Consider the following 16,151-nt stretch of genomic DNA (forward strand, 5'->3'; position numbering starts at 1 on the left):
CTTGGTTTGTGGAGTGGGTCCACCAAGGTCTCAATTTTAAATTGCCATGCTCGGGTTCAAATCCATGTTGTCCCCCAATCCTATCTCTGTAAACTCCTCCAACCCCTACAACCTTCCCAGTTCTCTACACTCCTCTAATTCTGGCCTCATGAGCATCCCTGGTTTTAACTGCTCCACAATTGGCCATGATGTTTTCAGCTGTCTCACTTGTGAGCTCTAGAATTCCTTCCCTGAGCCTCTCTCTTTCCTTTCCCTTAAAGAGACTGCTTAAGCCCCATGATGACCATGAAACCCATCTGGTTCACTAATGCCCCTTTAGGGAAGGAAAACTGCTGTCCTTACCTGGTCTGGACTCCAGACCCACAGCAATGTGGTTGACTCTGAATTAGGGATTGGAAATAAATGCAGGTTGGCTGGCGATGCCCATGAACAAATATATATTTTTTAAAAGCAACAGGTGAATTTATGCCTGATATACCTTTATGATATATTTATTGTTGATTTTTTTTTTTCCAAATTTTGCGATGAACTGACCATTGTTCCGGAACATGTTCTGGGCAGCACTGTGCACATGAAAACAGAAAATGCTGGGAAAACTCAGCAAGGTCTGGAAGCAGGTGTCTGCTCTTTCGCCCTGTGCATTATTGGCAGTGGGTTTTGAACTGAAATGCCAGAGAGCGTCGGTCACTCACCAAGTGACAGCGGTGGGATGGGACACTTTAGCACATCACACCCAGGAACGAGTCACCATTGGACGTGGGGGGGGGGATTTTTTTTGGACTCCCTGGAGAACCGTATATCTTCCCCACTCATCTTGATGAAATCCAATCGAAGTCGAGCCCCGGTGTATGTTGTGCTGGGAGGTGGGGTGCACATTTCCAAAAGAGTTAAGCACCTTCCATCTGCAGTTCAGTACTAGGAAAGGCAAGGAGTGAGACACAGAGCAGTAAGTGGCGCCTTTTTTTCATGCAAGCTATTGATAATTCCGACTTGCAATAATTTGCCTCAGTTGCTGATGTGGCCAGGAATTTAACTGTTGGAAACTCGCGGTCGCTTCGCTTCAGTTAACAGCCCTAATACCTTCGATATCCTTCGTCCCCAGTTTAAATCGTTTGCTTGCAATGAGAAACAGAATAAGTTTTTTGTTAATAAGTCCAGCAGAGAGCCAATCTGATTGATGAACAGAAAATGCAGCTTTTTTTTCTGCGTCAATTTCAGCTTCCCGTGAAATTGAACCGATTTCATTCAGATCCGCTTCGAGACATTTCTGGGCAAGGAAACCTGTCTTAAATTATACGTTGACGGGCCAAAGGTGTCCCCTTTTTTTTTGCACAAAGCCGTGATTCAGTGTGTTTTTCTTTTGAATGTAGGACGAGGGAGTATTTTCGCAGTCGATAAACCTTTTTTTATTTGTTTGCGTACAAAATGCCGTTTTTAAATGACTTAACTCGCGTGTGGGCAAAATGAGCAGCGGAGACCGAGGATCCCGGGTCTCATCCTGTCCCTAGTTTATCACTGAGAGAGTGCTGATCCCCTTAAGGGGCTGTTGACAGGTGTCAGCTGTGGCTCAGTTCATAGCACCCTCGCCTTTGAATCAGAGGGTTGTGGGTTCATGTCCCACTCCCGGAAACCAAGAACTGTGATTGTACTCGAAAGAGTTGCAATCTGTGACCGTTGATAACTCGAAAGAGTTTCCTGGAAAAAAAAAGTCAAGAACTGTGAATGTACTCGAAAGAGTTACGCATGAGGCTCTTAACCAGGCGAATACTCATCCCGCGCAGTAGAAGGGGGGAAGTTGCTCTGGTCGTTCGCAGTGAGCCTGTTTTGTCTTTTTGCTATACACAGGGGAGCAGACTGGTGCAAACCTTCTGTTGGAAGTGTAAATACAAATTGCCAGGGTGCTCGAATTATTGAACATTTTACATTGTACGTGGTATATTCATTGCAAAGTGGCTGCTTCAGCAACTTTGTAAGAATCTTTCTGCCCAGTTTAACTGGCCAGTTTAACTCTGCTTTTCACCAGCCTTCAGAGTGAACGCGGGATAAAGTGAGCTCACCCCACCCGTGCCTCTGCGTCCCTGTTTCTCATCACTGTAAACCGACCCCGAGTGTGAGCACCCAGCGATTCGGGAGGATATCTGTGATCAGCTTTTTTTTTTAATTTAAAAACTGGAAATGCACTTCTGCAGTTTTGTAGATTTAGAAAAGAAATAAAACAATTCTGTCCAATTTCAAGGAAATGGAAGGCAGAAACACTCAACTAATGTTTCAGGTGCAGCCTGGTAAACTTTGTAGACCTGTGAGTGGGAGGAGCTTGTCGTGAGTGGGAGGGGCTTGTGCTGAATCCTCCAATCCCCACCCCCCCGCCCCCTCCATCACCCCTACTCTGAAAGCTGTTTTCTTGTGCCAAACATCTCTCAGTCCCACTGTGTCCGCAACCCTTCAGTCCCCTCACCCCCAGCTCTCAATCCCTGCCCCCAGCTCTCAATCCCTCCCCCCAGCTCTCAATCCCTCCCCCCAGCTCTCAATCCCTGCCCCCAGCTCTCAATCCCTCCCCCCAGCTCTCAATCCCTCAGTTCCCCAGGCTCTCAATCCCTCAATCCCCCCCCAGCTCTCAATCCCTCAGTCCCCCCAGCTCTCAATCCCTCAGTCCCCCCAGCTCTCAATCCCTAGTCCGCCCGAGCTCTCAATCCCTCAGTCCCCCCACCCCCCGAGCTCTCAATCCCTCAGACCCCCCACCCCCCAGCTCTCAATCCCTCAGTTCCCCCCAGCTCTCAATCCCAGTTCCCCCCAAACTCTCAATCCCTCAGTTCCCCCCCAGCTCTCAATCCCTCAGTCCCCCCAGCTCTCAATCCCTCAGTCCCCCCCAGCTCTCAATCCCTCAGTCCCCCCCAGCTCTCAATCCCAGTCCCCCCCCCAAGCTCTCAATCCCTCAGTTCCCCCCCAGCTCTCAATCCCTCAGTTCCCCCCCAGCTCTCAATCCCTCAGTCCCCCCAGCACTAAATCCCTAAGTCCCCCCCAGCTCTCAATCCCTCAGTCCCCCCCCAGCTCTCAATCCATCAGTACCCCCCAGCTCTCAATCCCTCAGTCCCCCCTGCTCTCAATCCCACAGTCTGCCTGTGCCCTCAATCCCTCCCACGCTCTCAATCCCTCAGACCCCCCCAGCTCTCAATCCCTCAGTCCCCCCAGCTCTCAATCCCTCAGTCCCCCCAGCTCTCAATCCCTAGTCCGCCCGAGCTCTCAATCCCTCAGTCCCCCCACCCCCCGAGCTCTCAATCCCTCAGACCCCCCACCCCCGAGCTCTCAATCCCTCAGACACCCCACCCCCCGAGCTCTCAATCCCTCAGTCCCCCCAGCTCTCAATCCCTCAGACCCCCCACCCCCCGAGCTCTCAATCCCTCAGACCCCCCACCCCCCGCAGCTCTCAATCCCTCAGATCCCCCACCCCCAGCTCTCAATCCCTCAGATCCCTCACCCCAGCTCTCAATCCCTCAGTTCCCCCCAGCTCTCAATCCCAGTTCCCCCCAAACTCTCAATCCCTCAGTTCCCCCCCAGCTCTCAATCCCTCAGTCCCCCCCAGCTCTCAATCCCTCAGTCCCCCCAGCTCTCAATCCCTCAGTCCCCCCCAGCTCTCAATCCCAGTCCCCCCCCCAAGCTCTCAATCCCTCAGTTCCCCCCCAGCTCTCAATCCCTCAGTTCCCCCCCAGCTCTCAATCCCTCAGTCCCCCCAGCACTAAATCCCTCAGTCCCCCCCAGCTCTCAATCCCTCAGTCCCCCCCCAGCTCTCAATCCATCAGTCCCCCCAGCTCTCAATCCCTCAGTCCCCCCTGCTCTCAATCCCACAGTCTGCCTGTGCCCTCAATCCCTCCCACGCTCTCAATCCCTCAGACCCCCCCAGCTCTCAATCCCTCAGTCCCCCCAGCTCTCAATCCCTCAGTCCCCCCAGCTCTCAATCCCTCAGTCCCCCCGAGCTCTCAATCCCTCAGTCCCCCACAGCTCTCAATCCCTCAGTCCCCCCAGCTCTCAATCCCAGTCCCCCCCCCAGCTCTCAATCCCTCAGTTCCCCCCCAGCTCTCAATCCCTCAGTTCCCCCCCAGCTCTCAATCCCTCAGTCCCCCCAGCACTAAATCCCTCAGTCCCCCCCAGATCTCAATCCCTCAATCCCCCCCAGCTCTCAATCCCTCAGTCCCCCCAGCTCTCAATCCCTCAGTCCCCCCCTGCTCTCAATCCCTCAGTCTGCCTGTGCCCTCAATCCCTCCCACACTCTCAATCCCTCAGACCCCCCTCCCATACTCTGAACCCCTCAGTCCCCCCCAGCTCTCAATCCCTCAGTCCCCCCAGCTCTCAATCCCTCAGTACCCCCCCAGCTCTCAATCCCTCAGTCCCCCCCAGCTCTCAATCCCTCAGTTCCCCCCCCAGCTCTCAATCCCTCAGTCCCCCCAGCACTAAATCCCTCAGTCCCCCCCAGCTCTCAATCCCTCAGTCCCCCCCAGCTCTCAATCCCTCAGTCCCCCCCAGCTCTCAATCCCTCAGTCCCCCCCAGCTCTCAATCCCTCAGTCCCCCCCAGCTCTCAATCCCTCAGTCCCCCCCAGCTCTCAATCCCTCAGTCCCCCCCAGCTCTCAATCCCTCAGTCCCCCCAGCTCTCAATCCCTCAGTCCCCCCAGCTCTCAATCCCTCAGTCCCCCCCAGCTCTCAATATCTCAGTTCCTCCCCAGCTCTCAATCCCTCAGTCCCCCCAGCTCTCAATCCCTCAGTCCCCCCAGATCTCAATCCCTCAGTCCCCCCAGCTCTCAATCCCTCAGTCCCCCCAGCTCTCAATCCCTCAGTTCCTCCCAAGCTCTCAATCCGTCAGTCCCCCCAGCTCTCAATCCGTCAGTCCCCCCAGCTCTCAATCCCTCAGTCCCCCCAGCTCTCAATCCCTCAGTCCCCCCAGCTCTCAATCCCTCAGTCCCCCCTAGCTCTCAATCCCTCAGTTCCTCCCCAGCTCTCAATCCGTCAGTCCTCCCAGCTCTCAATCCCTCAGTCCCCCCCAGCTCTCAATCCCTCAGTTCCTCCCCAGCTCTCAATCCCTCAGTCCCCCCCAGCTCTCAATCCCTCAATCCCCCCCAGCTCTTAATCCCTCAGTCCCCCCCAGCTCTCAATCCCTCAGTAACCCCCCAGCTCTCAATCCCTCAGTCCCCCCCAGCTCTCAATCCCTCAGTCCCCCCCAGCTCTCAATCCCCCCAGCTCTCAATCCCTCAGTCCCCCCAGCTCTCAATCCCTCAGTCCCCCCAGCTCTCAATCCCTCAGTCCCCCCCTGCTCTCAATCCCTCAGTCCGCCTGTGCCCTCAATCCCTCCCACACTCTCAATCCCTCAGTCCCCCCCCCCAGTTTTCAATCCCTCAGTCCCCCCAGCTCTCAATCCCTCAGTCCCCCAGCTCTCAATCCTTCAGTCCGCCTGTGCCCTCAATCCCTCAGTCCCCCCCAGCTCTCAATCCCTCAGTCCGCCTGTGCCCTCAATCCCTCCCACACTCTCAATCCCTCAGTCCCCCCAGCTCTCAATCCCAGTCCCCCCAGCTCTCAATCCCTCAGTCCCCCCCAGCTCTCAATACCTCAGTCCCCCTCAGCTCTCAATCCCTCAGTCCCCCCAGCTCTCAATCCCTCAGTCCCCCCGTGCTCTCAATCCCTCAGTCACCCCCCCAGCTCTCAATCCCTCAGTCCGCGCGGCACTCTCAATTCTTTAATCCCACTGTTGCCCTCAATTAAATTGTTGCCTAACCCCTTTGATGTGACGGAAGGAAACCTTTTTTAAAAAATCCCAATCTACTGGGTGTTGCATTTCTGGCTGGAGATGTGTGTCAGTGTCCTGTCCAACATTTTAGATGCTTACAGCAGCTAGTGCCCGAGAAACAGTCACAGCATGGCTATGTTGATAGGCCTTTCTTTATAAATAGTGATGGCACAAGCCAGCTCCCAATCTTAATTCTGAATGAATGATTGCAATGTAGAATACAGCACAACTTCTCAGTGTGGAGAATATGGATCAGCTGTATCCAACAGTGGAACAAAGGTTTAGAGTGGAAGATGCTATTCTGTAATGAAGCTGGGATTAGCTCTACATTTAGAGCTTTGAACAGTCTCCAGAATTCAGCATCACCATGACTTAACTGCATCAACAAATATATGGAGCACTTGCCAAATATGATCGAGTCAGGAGAATGTTTACAAGCATCAGTCTAGCATCTTGAGAAGTATTTAGAATAGCATTACCTTACTGGTATGCAAATATTTTCCACAAACTGTTATTTCGGTCAGCGCTAAAATGCCTAACCTCATGATGTTTTGTGTTTGACACGCTCTATCTCAGTGGGTAGAACTCTTGCCTCTGAGTGGATTCAAGTCCAGAGGTTTGAGCAAAACATCTAGACTGACAGTCCAGTGCAGTTCTGAGGGAGTGCTGCACTGGCGGAGTTGCGATCTTCCAGATGAGATATTGACCTGTCTGTCCCTCAGATGGGCGTAAAAGATCCTATGGCACTATATCAAAAAAGAGCAGGGGAATTCTCTACAGTGTCCTGGCCAATATTTGCCCATTCACCAATATCACTGGTTTATCTGGTCATTTATCTCATTGCTGGTTGTGGGAGCTTGCTGTGCACAAATTGGTTGCTGTGCTTCGTACATTACAACTCTGAGTACACTTCAGAAGAACTTCATTGGCTGTAAATCACTTTGGGACAATCCTGAGGTCATGAAAGACACCATAGAAATGCATTTTGTACCTATATCAGTTTTGTCATATAGCCTACCTTCAGTTGGTTAATGGTGGCACAAATACCACATCTGTAAACAAAATAATACTTTCTCAATATTTGTGATACATTTAACGCTGCTGCAAATTACGAACATACAAAATAGCAGCAGAAATAGGCCATTTGGCCCCTTGAGTCTGCTCCACCATTCAGTAAGATCATGGCTGATCTATTTGTGTTTCGAGTTGCCTAACAAGAATCGATCTACCTCCGCCTTAAAAATATTCAGTGAGCCTGCTTCCACTGCCTTCTGAGGCGGAGAGTTCCAAAACAACCCTCAGAGAAAAAAAATTCTCATCTCTGTCCAATAAGGGTGATCCCTAATTTTAAAACAGTGCCCCCTATTTCTGGACTCACCCACAAGAGGAAACACCCATTCCACGACCACCATGTCAAGACCATTCAGGATCTTATATATTCCAATCAAGTCACCCCTCACTCTTCTAAACACCAGTGGAAACAAGCCCAGCCTGTCCAACCTATCCTCATAAGGCAACCTGCTCATTCCAGGTATCAATTTTGTAAGCTTCCTCTGAACCCCCTGCAACGCACTTACATCCTTCATTAAATAAGGAGACCAAAACTGCACACAATATTCGAGACGCAGTCTCACCAATGCCCTATGTAACTGAAGCATAACATCCTTACCTTTATGTTCAATTCCTCTCATAATAAAGGATGGCATTCCATTAACCGCCTTGACTACATGCTGTACCTGCATACTAACTTTAGTGACTCTGCACGAGAACTCCCAGATGCCTCTGCACCTCAGAATTTTGTAGTTGTTCTCTGTTGAAGTAATATTCTGCTTTTTATTCTTCCTGCCAAAGTGAACGACTTCACGTTTTCCCACCTTATACTCTATCTGCCAGATTTTTGCCTACTCACTCAACTTATCTATATCCATCTGCAAACTCCTTATGTCTTCTTCACAACATACTTTCTGACCTATCTTTGTGTTGCTTGCAAATTTAGCTACCATGCCTTCTCCCCCCTCATCTAAGTCATTGATTTAAATTGTAAAAAGTTGAGCACAGACCCCTGTAGGACCACACTAGTTACATCCTGCCAATCAGACAAAGACCCATTTATGCATACTCTCTGTTTCCTGCCAGCCAGCCAATCGCCTACCCAGGCTAATACGTTACCCTCTACACCATGAGCTTTTATTTTCCACAATAAACTTTGATGTGGCACCTTATCAAATGCGTTCTGGAAATCCAAGTACAATATGTCTACAGGCTCCCCTTTATCCACAGCGCATGTTACTCCTTCAAAGAACTCCAATAACTTGGTTAAACATGATTTGCCTTTCATGAAAACATGCTGACTGTTCCCAATTATCTTGCGTTTTTAAGTGCCTAACTATTACCTCTTTAATGATCAACTCTGTTAGGAAATAGAGATAGTTTAAGTAAGTTATATTTGTACTTGTAGGTGTTAGGAATAAGTTTTAGCTTTAACATTTAAGTTTGATTTGTATTTCTGTACCTGTGTTAAGAAGAGGTCAAGTTGAGTTTTAGTTTCACTTTAAAAGGTACCTGCATTTCTAATGAGTTTTACAACTCCTAAAGAGAAGTTAAGCAAAAACAGCAGAAAAAACTGTGCCATTACCTAGCAACAGGGGTCCAGAGAGGCAGGTCCCTCCCACAGACACACACAGAAAATCTAAAGAAACAGCAGTTTTGAGTTCAGTTTGAAGCCAGGACCCCAGAGCGACTGAACACTGGGAGAGGGAACTACAGATTGAGAGCAGATTTCCTAAAAGAACCAAAAGGTCCCACGGCCAAAGGAGTGGGACAGAAGCAGGGGAAAGTCCCTTCTAGTCACAGGAACCTGGAAAAAATCCTGTTAATGAAGTTAAGAGTGTGAGGCAGAGAGAAAGACTCTAAGCTTTAGATTTAAAGAGACAAAAGCTGCAGAAAACAGATTTAAAGTGAGAGCAGCTTGCAAGAGGCAAGAAGGTCCGAAGAGACTGAGGAAGGCCTGTAAATCTTTGCTATGGGCACGTAAAGCTGTGGTGTACAGTTGACAGCTGAGTCGATGAGAGAGAGTGTGTGGAAAACAGCTTGAATGCATGTGATGATCCAGGGAAGAGGAGAATCAGAAGGAGAATCCAAAACCCTGGAGGCGAACCCTTGCGGAAGGCGTCTGAGAGAAAGCGTCAGTTTTGGAGAAGATTCCAAGGCAAATTCTTGAAGAGTGGAGATTGAAAGCCCTCATGTGAAAGACGGAGTTCAGTGAGACTAGTTGGCTCATGGCGTGACAAGCATCTGGGGGAGTTGAGGAGAGATCCATAGCATCTGTTTGAGGTAGCACCTGTCAATTGGTTTCAGAGTGTGATGTGTTTGACCACAGGTTGCCATAGGTTTACATAGACTGTGTATTTACTGTGAACATTAAAGTATAAGACAGCTTTTGTAACTTGTGTTACCCTTTCAAATCTGTATATACCTGTTAAGGTATAGTTGTGGGTGAAGGAGTGTTGTAACATAGTTCATCTTTTCTCGTTTAATAAATGTTTTATTCTTTTGTTAAAAGTTCATTAGCTGACTCCAGTGACTCTGTTCAGTAGCATGCTCCACATACCTAAACAAACAAAATAAAAGTTAGGACCTATCAATAGCAATAAGAGTCATACAGACTTGAAACGTAAACTCTGTTTCTCTCACCACAGATGCTGTCAGACCTGTGGAGTTTTATCCAGCATTTTCTGTTTTTATTTCAGATTTCCAGCATCCGCAGTATTTTGCTTTTATCTTAGGATCTATCGAGCTGGGCTGCACCCTGGGATCAGGCTTGTCCAGTGGTAACCTCAGCTGGGGATCATAACAAACCTAATACCTTCCCCACGACAGACGTCAAGCTAACTGGCCTATAGTTTCCTGTTTTCTGCCTCCCTCCCTTCTTGAATAGAGGGGTTATATTTGCTACTTTCCAGTCTGATGGAACCATTCCGGAACCTAGGGAATTTTGAAAAATTAACACCAACGCATCTACTACCTCATTAGTCACCTTTTTTAAGACCCTAGGATGAAGTCCATCTGGACCCGGAGACTTGTCAACCTTTACTGGTAACAGCTGGGAGTTAGTTGACCTGATGCCTGGGGCTATAAACTGGTGCCGACACCAGTTTAGTTAAGGTATTGTTTGAAAGGTGTCAGTGATTATTGTCTGGGTTGAACTGTAAGATATTAGGAGGGTGCAGTTCCCTCTGAGGGCACAATCAGGCAATTGCTCCTAAAATGTGTTATGTCCATCTGGCCGAGGTGAAATTGTGGCCAAGTTTCTGCACAGACTGATGAATCAGTGAAATCAATCAGAGGAATTGAATGTAATTTTTTTCCCAAAAATATACTTTATTCTTAAAATTTGTATAAGTACATTATAAAACATTTCAGCTTGAAAATTACAGAAAGTGCAGTAAAATTCAACTCGTCTCCATACAGCATGTTCTACTCTGAGGTGCCTCTATACAGTTGTAATACTCTTGATATTTACAATATACATTCCATGTCAGGTATCGGGCCCGTGTCATTTTACAAATTTTACAGCCCCTTGGTGCACTATGGCAGAAAGGTCTTAGACAGCGACCTTTCCCCATTGCGCCTTTGCGGCGGCTGCCCCAAGCTTTAGTGCGTCCCTCAGTACGTAGTCCTGGACCTTGGAATGTGCCAGTCTGCAACACTCGGTCAGGGACAACTCTTTGCACTAGAAGACCAAAATGTTTCAGGCAGACCAGAGCATTTTTCACTGAGTTGATGATCCTCCGGCTGCATTTGATGTTTACCTCGGTGAGCGTGCCAGGGAACAGCCCGTGGAGCACAGAGTCCTGGGTCATAGAGCTGCTCGGGATGAACCTCGACAAAAACCACTGCATCTCTCTCCAGACTTTCTTTGCAAAGGCACAATCCATGAGGAGGTGAAGAATGGACTCTTCCCCACAACAGTCACCGTGAGGGCAACGTGCGGATTGGGTGAGAGCCCAGGTGTGCAGGAAGGATCAGACAGGGAGGGCCTTTCTCACCCACTAGCCAAGCTACATCTTGGTTCCTGTTTGAAAGTCCTGAATATAATTCATTTGTGACAGGTAATGAGCCAGTGAGGCTTCCAGGTGCCTGGGTGAAGGTTATATAAAATGCGTGGGGAAAGAAGCTCCCGTTCAGAGTGAGACAGGAATAACAAGGTGAGCAGCACTTCTCTCACCCTCTTTCTTTCTCTTTCTCTCTGTCCTGCAAACCCTTACATCATAATGAATTTAAAGCATTTGTAACCTGTCCATCTTCTGTAGATGGGTTGCAGAGGAGATGTGTGTGTGTGTGTGTGTGTGTGTTGGAGGTGGCCAAAGCTCACATTGCTTTATGCATAATCTATGTTTACCAAGTGCTCCTCGTGCTAGATTAACTCTTGTTCTGATAAAATAGAATGAAAAGCCTCCTCGCAGGCATCTCTCTGCAGTGGTCGCTGTTTGTTTGTACAGCTGTGCTGAACAAAGTATTAATAGACACACTTTAAATCAACATTTCACATTAGCCTCTTAGCCACTATGCTAGTGTGCCTAGGTAATGTTACTGGACTAGTAACCCTGGACTAATGGTCTGAGGAGATGCGGTCAAATCCAATCATAGCAACTAAGAAATTTAATTTCAGTTAATTAAATAAATCTGGAATTAAAAGCTAATATTAGCATTGGTGACCATGAGACTTCTGGATTGTCGTTAAACAACAAGAATGATACCAGAAATGTGTGGATAAATACAGATAAACACAAATAACTGACAGGCTGGGTCTCTTTGCTCTTGAAAAAAGAAGGCTGATGGGTGGCCCAGTAGAGGACCAGCTACATAAACACTGTGGCTACAACAACAGAGGCTGGGAATTTTGCAGCCAGTGGCTGACCTGATTCCCAAAAGCCTGTCCACCATCTACAAGGTGTGTGATGGAATACTCCCCGCTTGCCTGGATGTGTGCGGCTCTAACAACATTCAAGAAGCTTGGCACCATCCAGGGTAAACGGCATGCTTGATTGGCACCCCATCCACCACCTTCAACATTCATTCCCTTCACCACTGGTACACAGTGGCAGCAGTGAGAACTATCCACAAAATGCACTGCAGCAAGTCATCGAGGCACCTATAACACCTCCTAAACCTGCAATCCTCAACCCTCGAGAAGGAAAAGGGCAGAAGGCACATGGGAACACTGCATCTGCAAGTTCCCCTCCAAATCACCAAATCACACACCATCCTGACTCTATCGCCGTTCCAACACTGTCACTGAGTTTCTCAGTTGCTCTGGTTCCTAATAAACAGCCATAGCGCAGGTTTGGGATCTAGCATCACCCACCTTTTGTGGGTAGAATCACCTCAGATTTTAATTTGTGTGTAGTGTCTGGAAATTTCTACAAGAAAAACAAAGCTTTGATTTCAAACTTTTGTTTTGCTGGGTCTTGTGCTATTAAAGATGAGGGCACATAGGTATCCTCAGGTGAGGAGAGTACTATAAAACTGGTGCCCACTTGTTTGGTAAGGATATTAAACCGTATAGAACCAAGGCTAGTATATGGAGTTAAGGAACAGAGCAGACATGATCAAATTGGATGATGGAACAGGCTTGAGGAGCTGCATGGCCAACTCCCATTCTTATGCTGTCAGCTGTGGCTCAGTTGGTCGCACTCTTGTCTCTAAGCCACAAGGTTCTGGTTTCAAGTCCCACTCCAGAGCTTGTAAGGCCTTTTCTGGTCCTTACTGGTTTTATTTAGAGTTCTGACCCCAAAATTACAGAAAAAATGAGAGCACACTCAACTGCTTCAGTTAACCATCAAAAAATCCTTACTACTTTTTTGCCTGCAAACATGTCCAATACACAGTTGGTCAAGTGCTAAAGCACACAACAATATGAAATTAGAATAGCTACAAGTCACTCACGACTGGTCAGGTCCACGCTGTTTATCGGCTTCAGTGACTGACTGGATCGCTTCTCCCTCTTGACTGCAGTCACCAAATTGGAAAGTCGCTGTCTTTTATACAGTTAAAATCAGTAAATCAATGAAGTGGACAGTTGTCCAGAGTGCTTGGCTGTTAGCTAATAGTTAGTTGTCCTTATCAAGCCTCAGGAATATTGAGGGACACACACACACATCTGCCTTTCCAGACTTCCAAGGCCTATTTCGATGCCCTTTTAATAAGCTCTCTTTGTCTTAGTCCTGATAAGGCTGTTGAGCTTTGTATGGGAACCATTTGTTTTTGAAAAGAGTACTCGCCGATCAGCATAAAAGCAAAAAACTGCGGATGCTGGAAATCCAAAACAAAAATAAAAATACCTGGAAAAACTCAGCAGGTCTGGCAGCATCTGCGGAGAGGAGCACAGTTAATGTTTCGAGTCCATATGACTCTTCAACAGAACTAAGTAAAAATAGAAAAGAGGTGAAATATAAGCTGGTTTAAGCAGGGGGAGGGTGGTGGCCGGGGGTGGGGGGGGGGGGGGGGGTGGCTAGAGCTGGATAGAGGGCCAGTGATAGGTGGAGATAACCAAAAGATGTCACAGACAAAAGGATAAATAGGTGTTGGAGATGGTGATATTATCTAAGGAATGTGCTAATTAAGGGTAGAAAGCAGGACGAGCAAGGTACAGATAGCTCTAGTGGGGGTGGGGGGAAGGGATCGAAATAGGCTAAAAGGTAGAGATTAAACAATGGATGGAAATACATTTAAAAATAATGGAAATAGGTGGGAAAAGAAAAATCTATATAAATTATTGGAAAAATGGTGGAGGGGGGTGGGGGGGATCGGAAAGGGGATGGGGATGGAGGAGAGAGTTCATGATCTAAAATTGTTGAACTCAATATTCAATCCGGAAGGCTGTAAAGTGCCTAGTTGGAAGATGAGGTGCTGTTCCTCCAGTTTGCGTTGAGCTTCACTGGAACAATGCAGCAGGCCAAGGACGGACATGTGGGCATGAGAGCAGGGTGGAGTGTTGAAATGGCAAGCGACAGGGAGGTCTGGATCATGCTTGCAGACAGACCGAAGGTGTTCTGCAAAGCGGTCACCCAGTCTGCGTTTGGTCTCTCCAACGTAGAGGAAACCGCATTGAGAAGTGGACCAGGGTGTCCCGGAGGGAACGATCCCTGCGGAATGCCACCAGGAGGGGTGAAGGGAAGATGTGTTTGGTGGTGGCATCATGCTGGGGTTGGCGGAAATGGCGGAGGATGATTCTTTGAATGCAGAGGCTGGTGGGGTGATAAGTGAGGACAAGGGGGACCCTATCATGGTTCTGGGAGGGTGAGGAAGGTGTGAGGGTAGATGTGCGGGTGATGGACTGGACACGGTTGAGGGCCCTGTCAACCACCGTGGGTGGAAAACCTCGGTTAAGGAAGAAGGAAGACATGTCAGAGGAACTGTTTTTGAAAGTGGCATCATCAGAACAGATGCGATGGAGGCGAAGGAACTGAAAGAATGGGATGTAGTCCTTACAGGAAGTGGGGTGTGAGAGCTGTAGTCAAGGTAGCTGTGGGAGTCGATAGGCTTGCAATGAATATTGGTGGACAGTCTATCACCAGAAATTGAGACAGAGAGGTCAAGGAAGGGAAGGGAAGCGTCAGAGATGGACCATGTGAAAATGATGGAGGGGTGGAAATTGGAAGCAAAATTAATAAATTTTTCCAGGTCCAGACGAGAGTATGAAGCAGCACCGAAGCAATCATCGATGTACCGGAGAAAGAGTTGTGGGAGGGGGCCGGAGTAGGACTGGAACAAGGAATGTTCCACATACCCCATAAAGAGACAGGCATAACTGGGGCCCATGCGGGTACCCATAGCCACACCTTTTATTTGGAGGAAGTGAGAGGAGTTTAAGGAGAAATTGTTCAGTGTGAGAACAAGTTCAGCCAGACGGAGGAGAGTGGTGGTGGATGGGGATTGTTCGGGCCTCTGTTCAAGGAAGAAGCGGAGAGCCCTCAGACAATCCCGGTGGGGGATGGAGGTGTAGAGGGATTGGACGTCCATGGTGAAGAGGATGCAGTTGGGGCCAGGGAACTGGAAATTGTGGATATGATGTAGGGTGTCAGAGGAATCACGGATGTAGTTGGGAAATGGTGAAGAGGAGGCGGTTGGGGCCAGGGAACTGGAAATTGTTGATATGATGTAGGGCGTGAGAGGAATCACGGATGTAGGTGGTCTCACCGATCAGCAGTTTGAAGAAAACCAAGCAGTTTCCCATCAGGCACGCTGCTCTCAATGTTTCAAAGCTTGATGGGCTGGGATGGTCTAGCTTTAACATTTATATAGGTGTGGCTATATACTCACCATGGTTGGATAGTTTACGCAAATCTCAACAATAACCATGAGTCCTTCTTCCTACTGATTCCAGGCCTGACAGGTTTGAGCACAAATATCAAAGCTGACACTCCAGTGCAGCACCGAGGGAGCATTGCATTGTCAGAAGTGCTGTCTTTCTGAGTGAAAACGCCAATATTGTGTGAAACTGGGGACATTTTTCATTTGCTGATGCGCAGGAGGAGCTGAGTCGGGAAGACACAACATAACGTGACATTTTCACGACAATCTTTATGCAGCGTCTTTAACATTGTAAAACATCACAGGGCACTTCAGGGGAATGATGTCAAACAAAGTTTGATACCAAGAAACCTAAGGAGATATTAGGACAGGTCACCAACAGCTTGATCATTGAAATATCTTTAACTCTAATATTTTAACCTGTGTTTTCCCCAGGCTTACCAAGGAGAGAAGAACACCATGTCACGACCTAAAATCATTAAAAAACCTTCCACGAGGAAGAAGGCTGATGCCCCCAGTGCTGCTGGGGTCTATACAGATGCACTTGGGTTTGTTGCAATGGATTACAATGTCCCAGGACTTTCCAAAGTTATCCTTTCCAAGTTAAATATGCAAAGCTACGATGATTACAGGTGAAATACTCCTTCCATTAACTTCCACGTTGTGTAAAATAAAAGTTTGCTGATTTTTCTTGTGGGTTTCTTTTCACATACAAATGAATTGTCCCCTTAGGCTGTTCTTTTTCTCACAATGGATGTTTTTTTCAGATACGCTTTGGATTTTCTCCATATAATTCCAATTCCGAGCCTTAATGGCATCCCCTCCCCTGTGGAGCTTCAGTCACTGTTGTGTATTCATTGGTTTGTTATAGGAACATAGGAGCAGGAGAAGGCCATTCTGCCCATTGAGCCTGCTCCCCCATTCAATTAGACCATGGCTGATCATCTACCTCAACCCCACTTTCCCACGATATCTCCATATTCCTTGATGTCATTGGTACCCAGAAATCTATCTATTTCTGTCTTGAACATGCTCAATGATTGAGCTTCCACATCCCTCTGGGG

The 16,151-nt window shown here is 48.0% G+C and overlaps 1 protein-coding gene across 1 annotated transcript in view; it reads left to right on the forward strand.

The window, feature by feature from the left end:
- The first annotated feature begins 797 nt into the window (after positions 1 to 797).
- The window catches only part of mss51 (MSS51 mitochondrial translational activator), a 40,096-nt gene continuing 24,742 nt past the window's right edge, over positions 798 to 16,151 (forward strand). Inside the window, exons 1-2 of the mRNA XM_078559304.1 lie at positions 798 to 950; positions 15,523 to 15,719. Of these exons, the coding sequence (XP_078415430.1) occupies positions 15,547 to 15,719 (173 nt within the window). The 5' untranslated portion in view covers positions 798 to 950; positions 15,523 to 15,546. The remainder of the gene's footprint in view (positions 951 to 15,522; positions 15,720 to 16,151) is intronic.

Source organism: Cetorhinus maximus, chromosome 15 (assembly GCF_964194155.1).
Source record: "Cetorhinus maximus chromosome 15, sCetMax3.hap1.1, whole genome shotgun sequence".
Classification (NCBI taxonomy): Eukaryota; Metazoa; Chordata; class Chondrichthyes; order Lamniformes; family Cetorhinidae; genus Cetorhinus; species Cetorhinus maximus.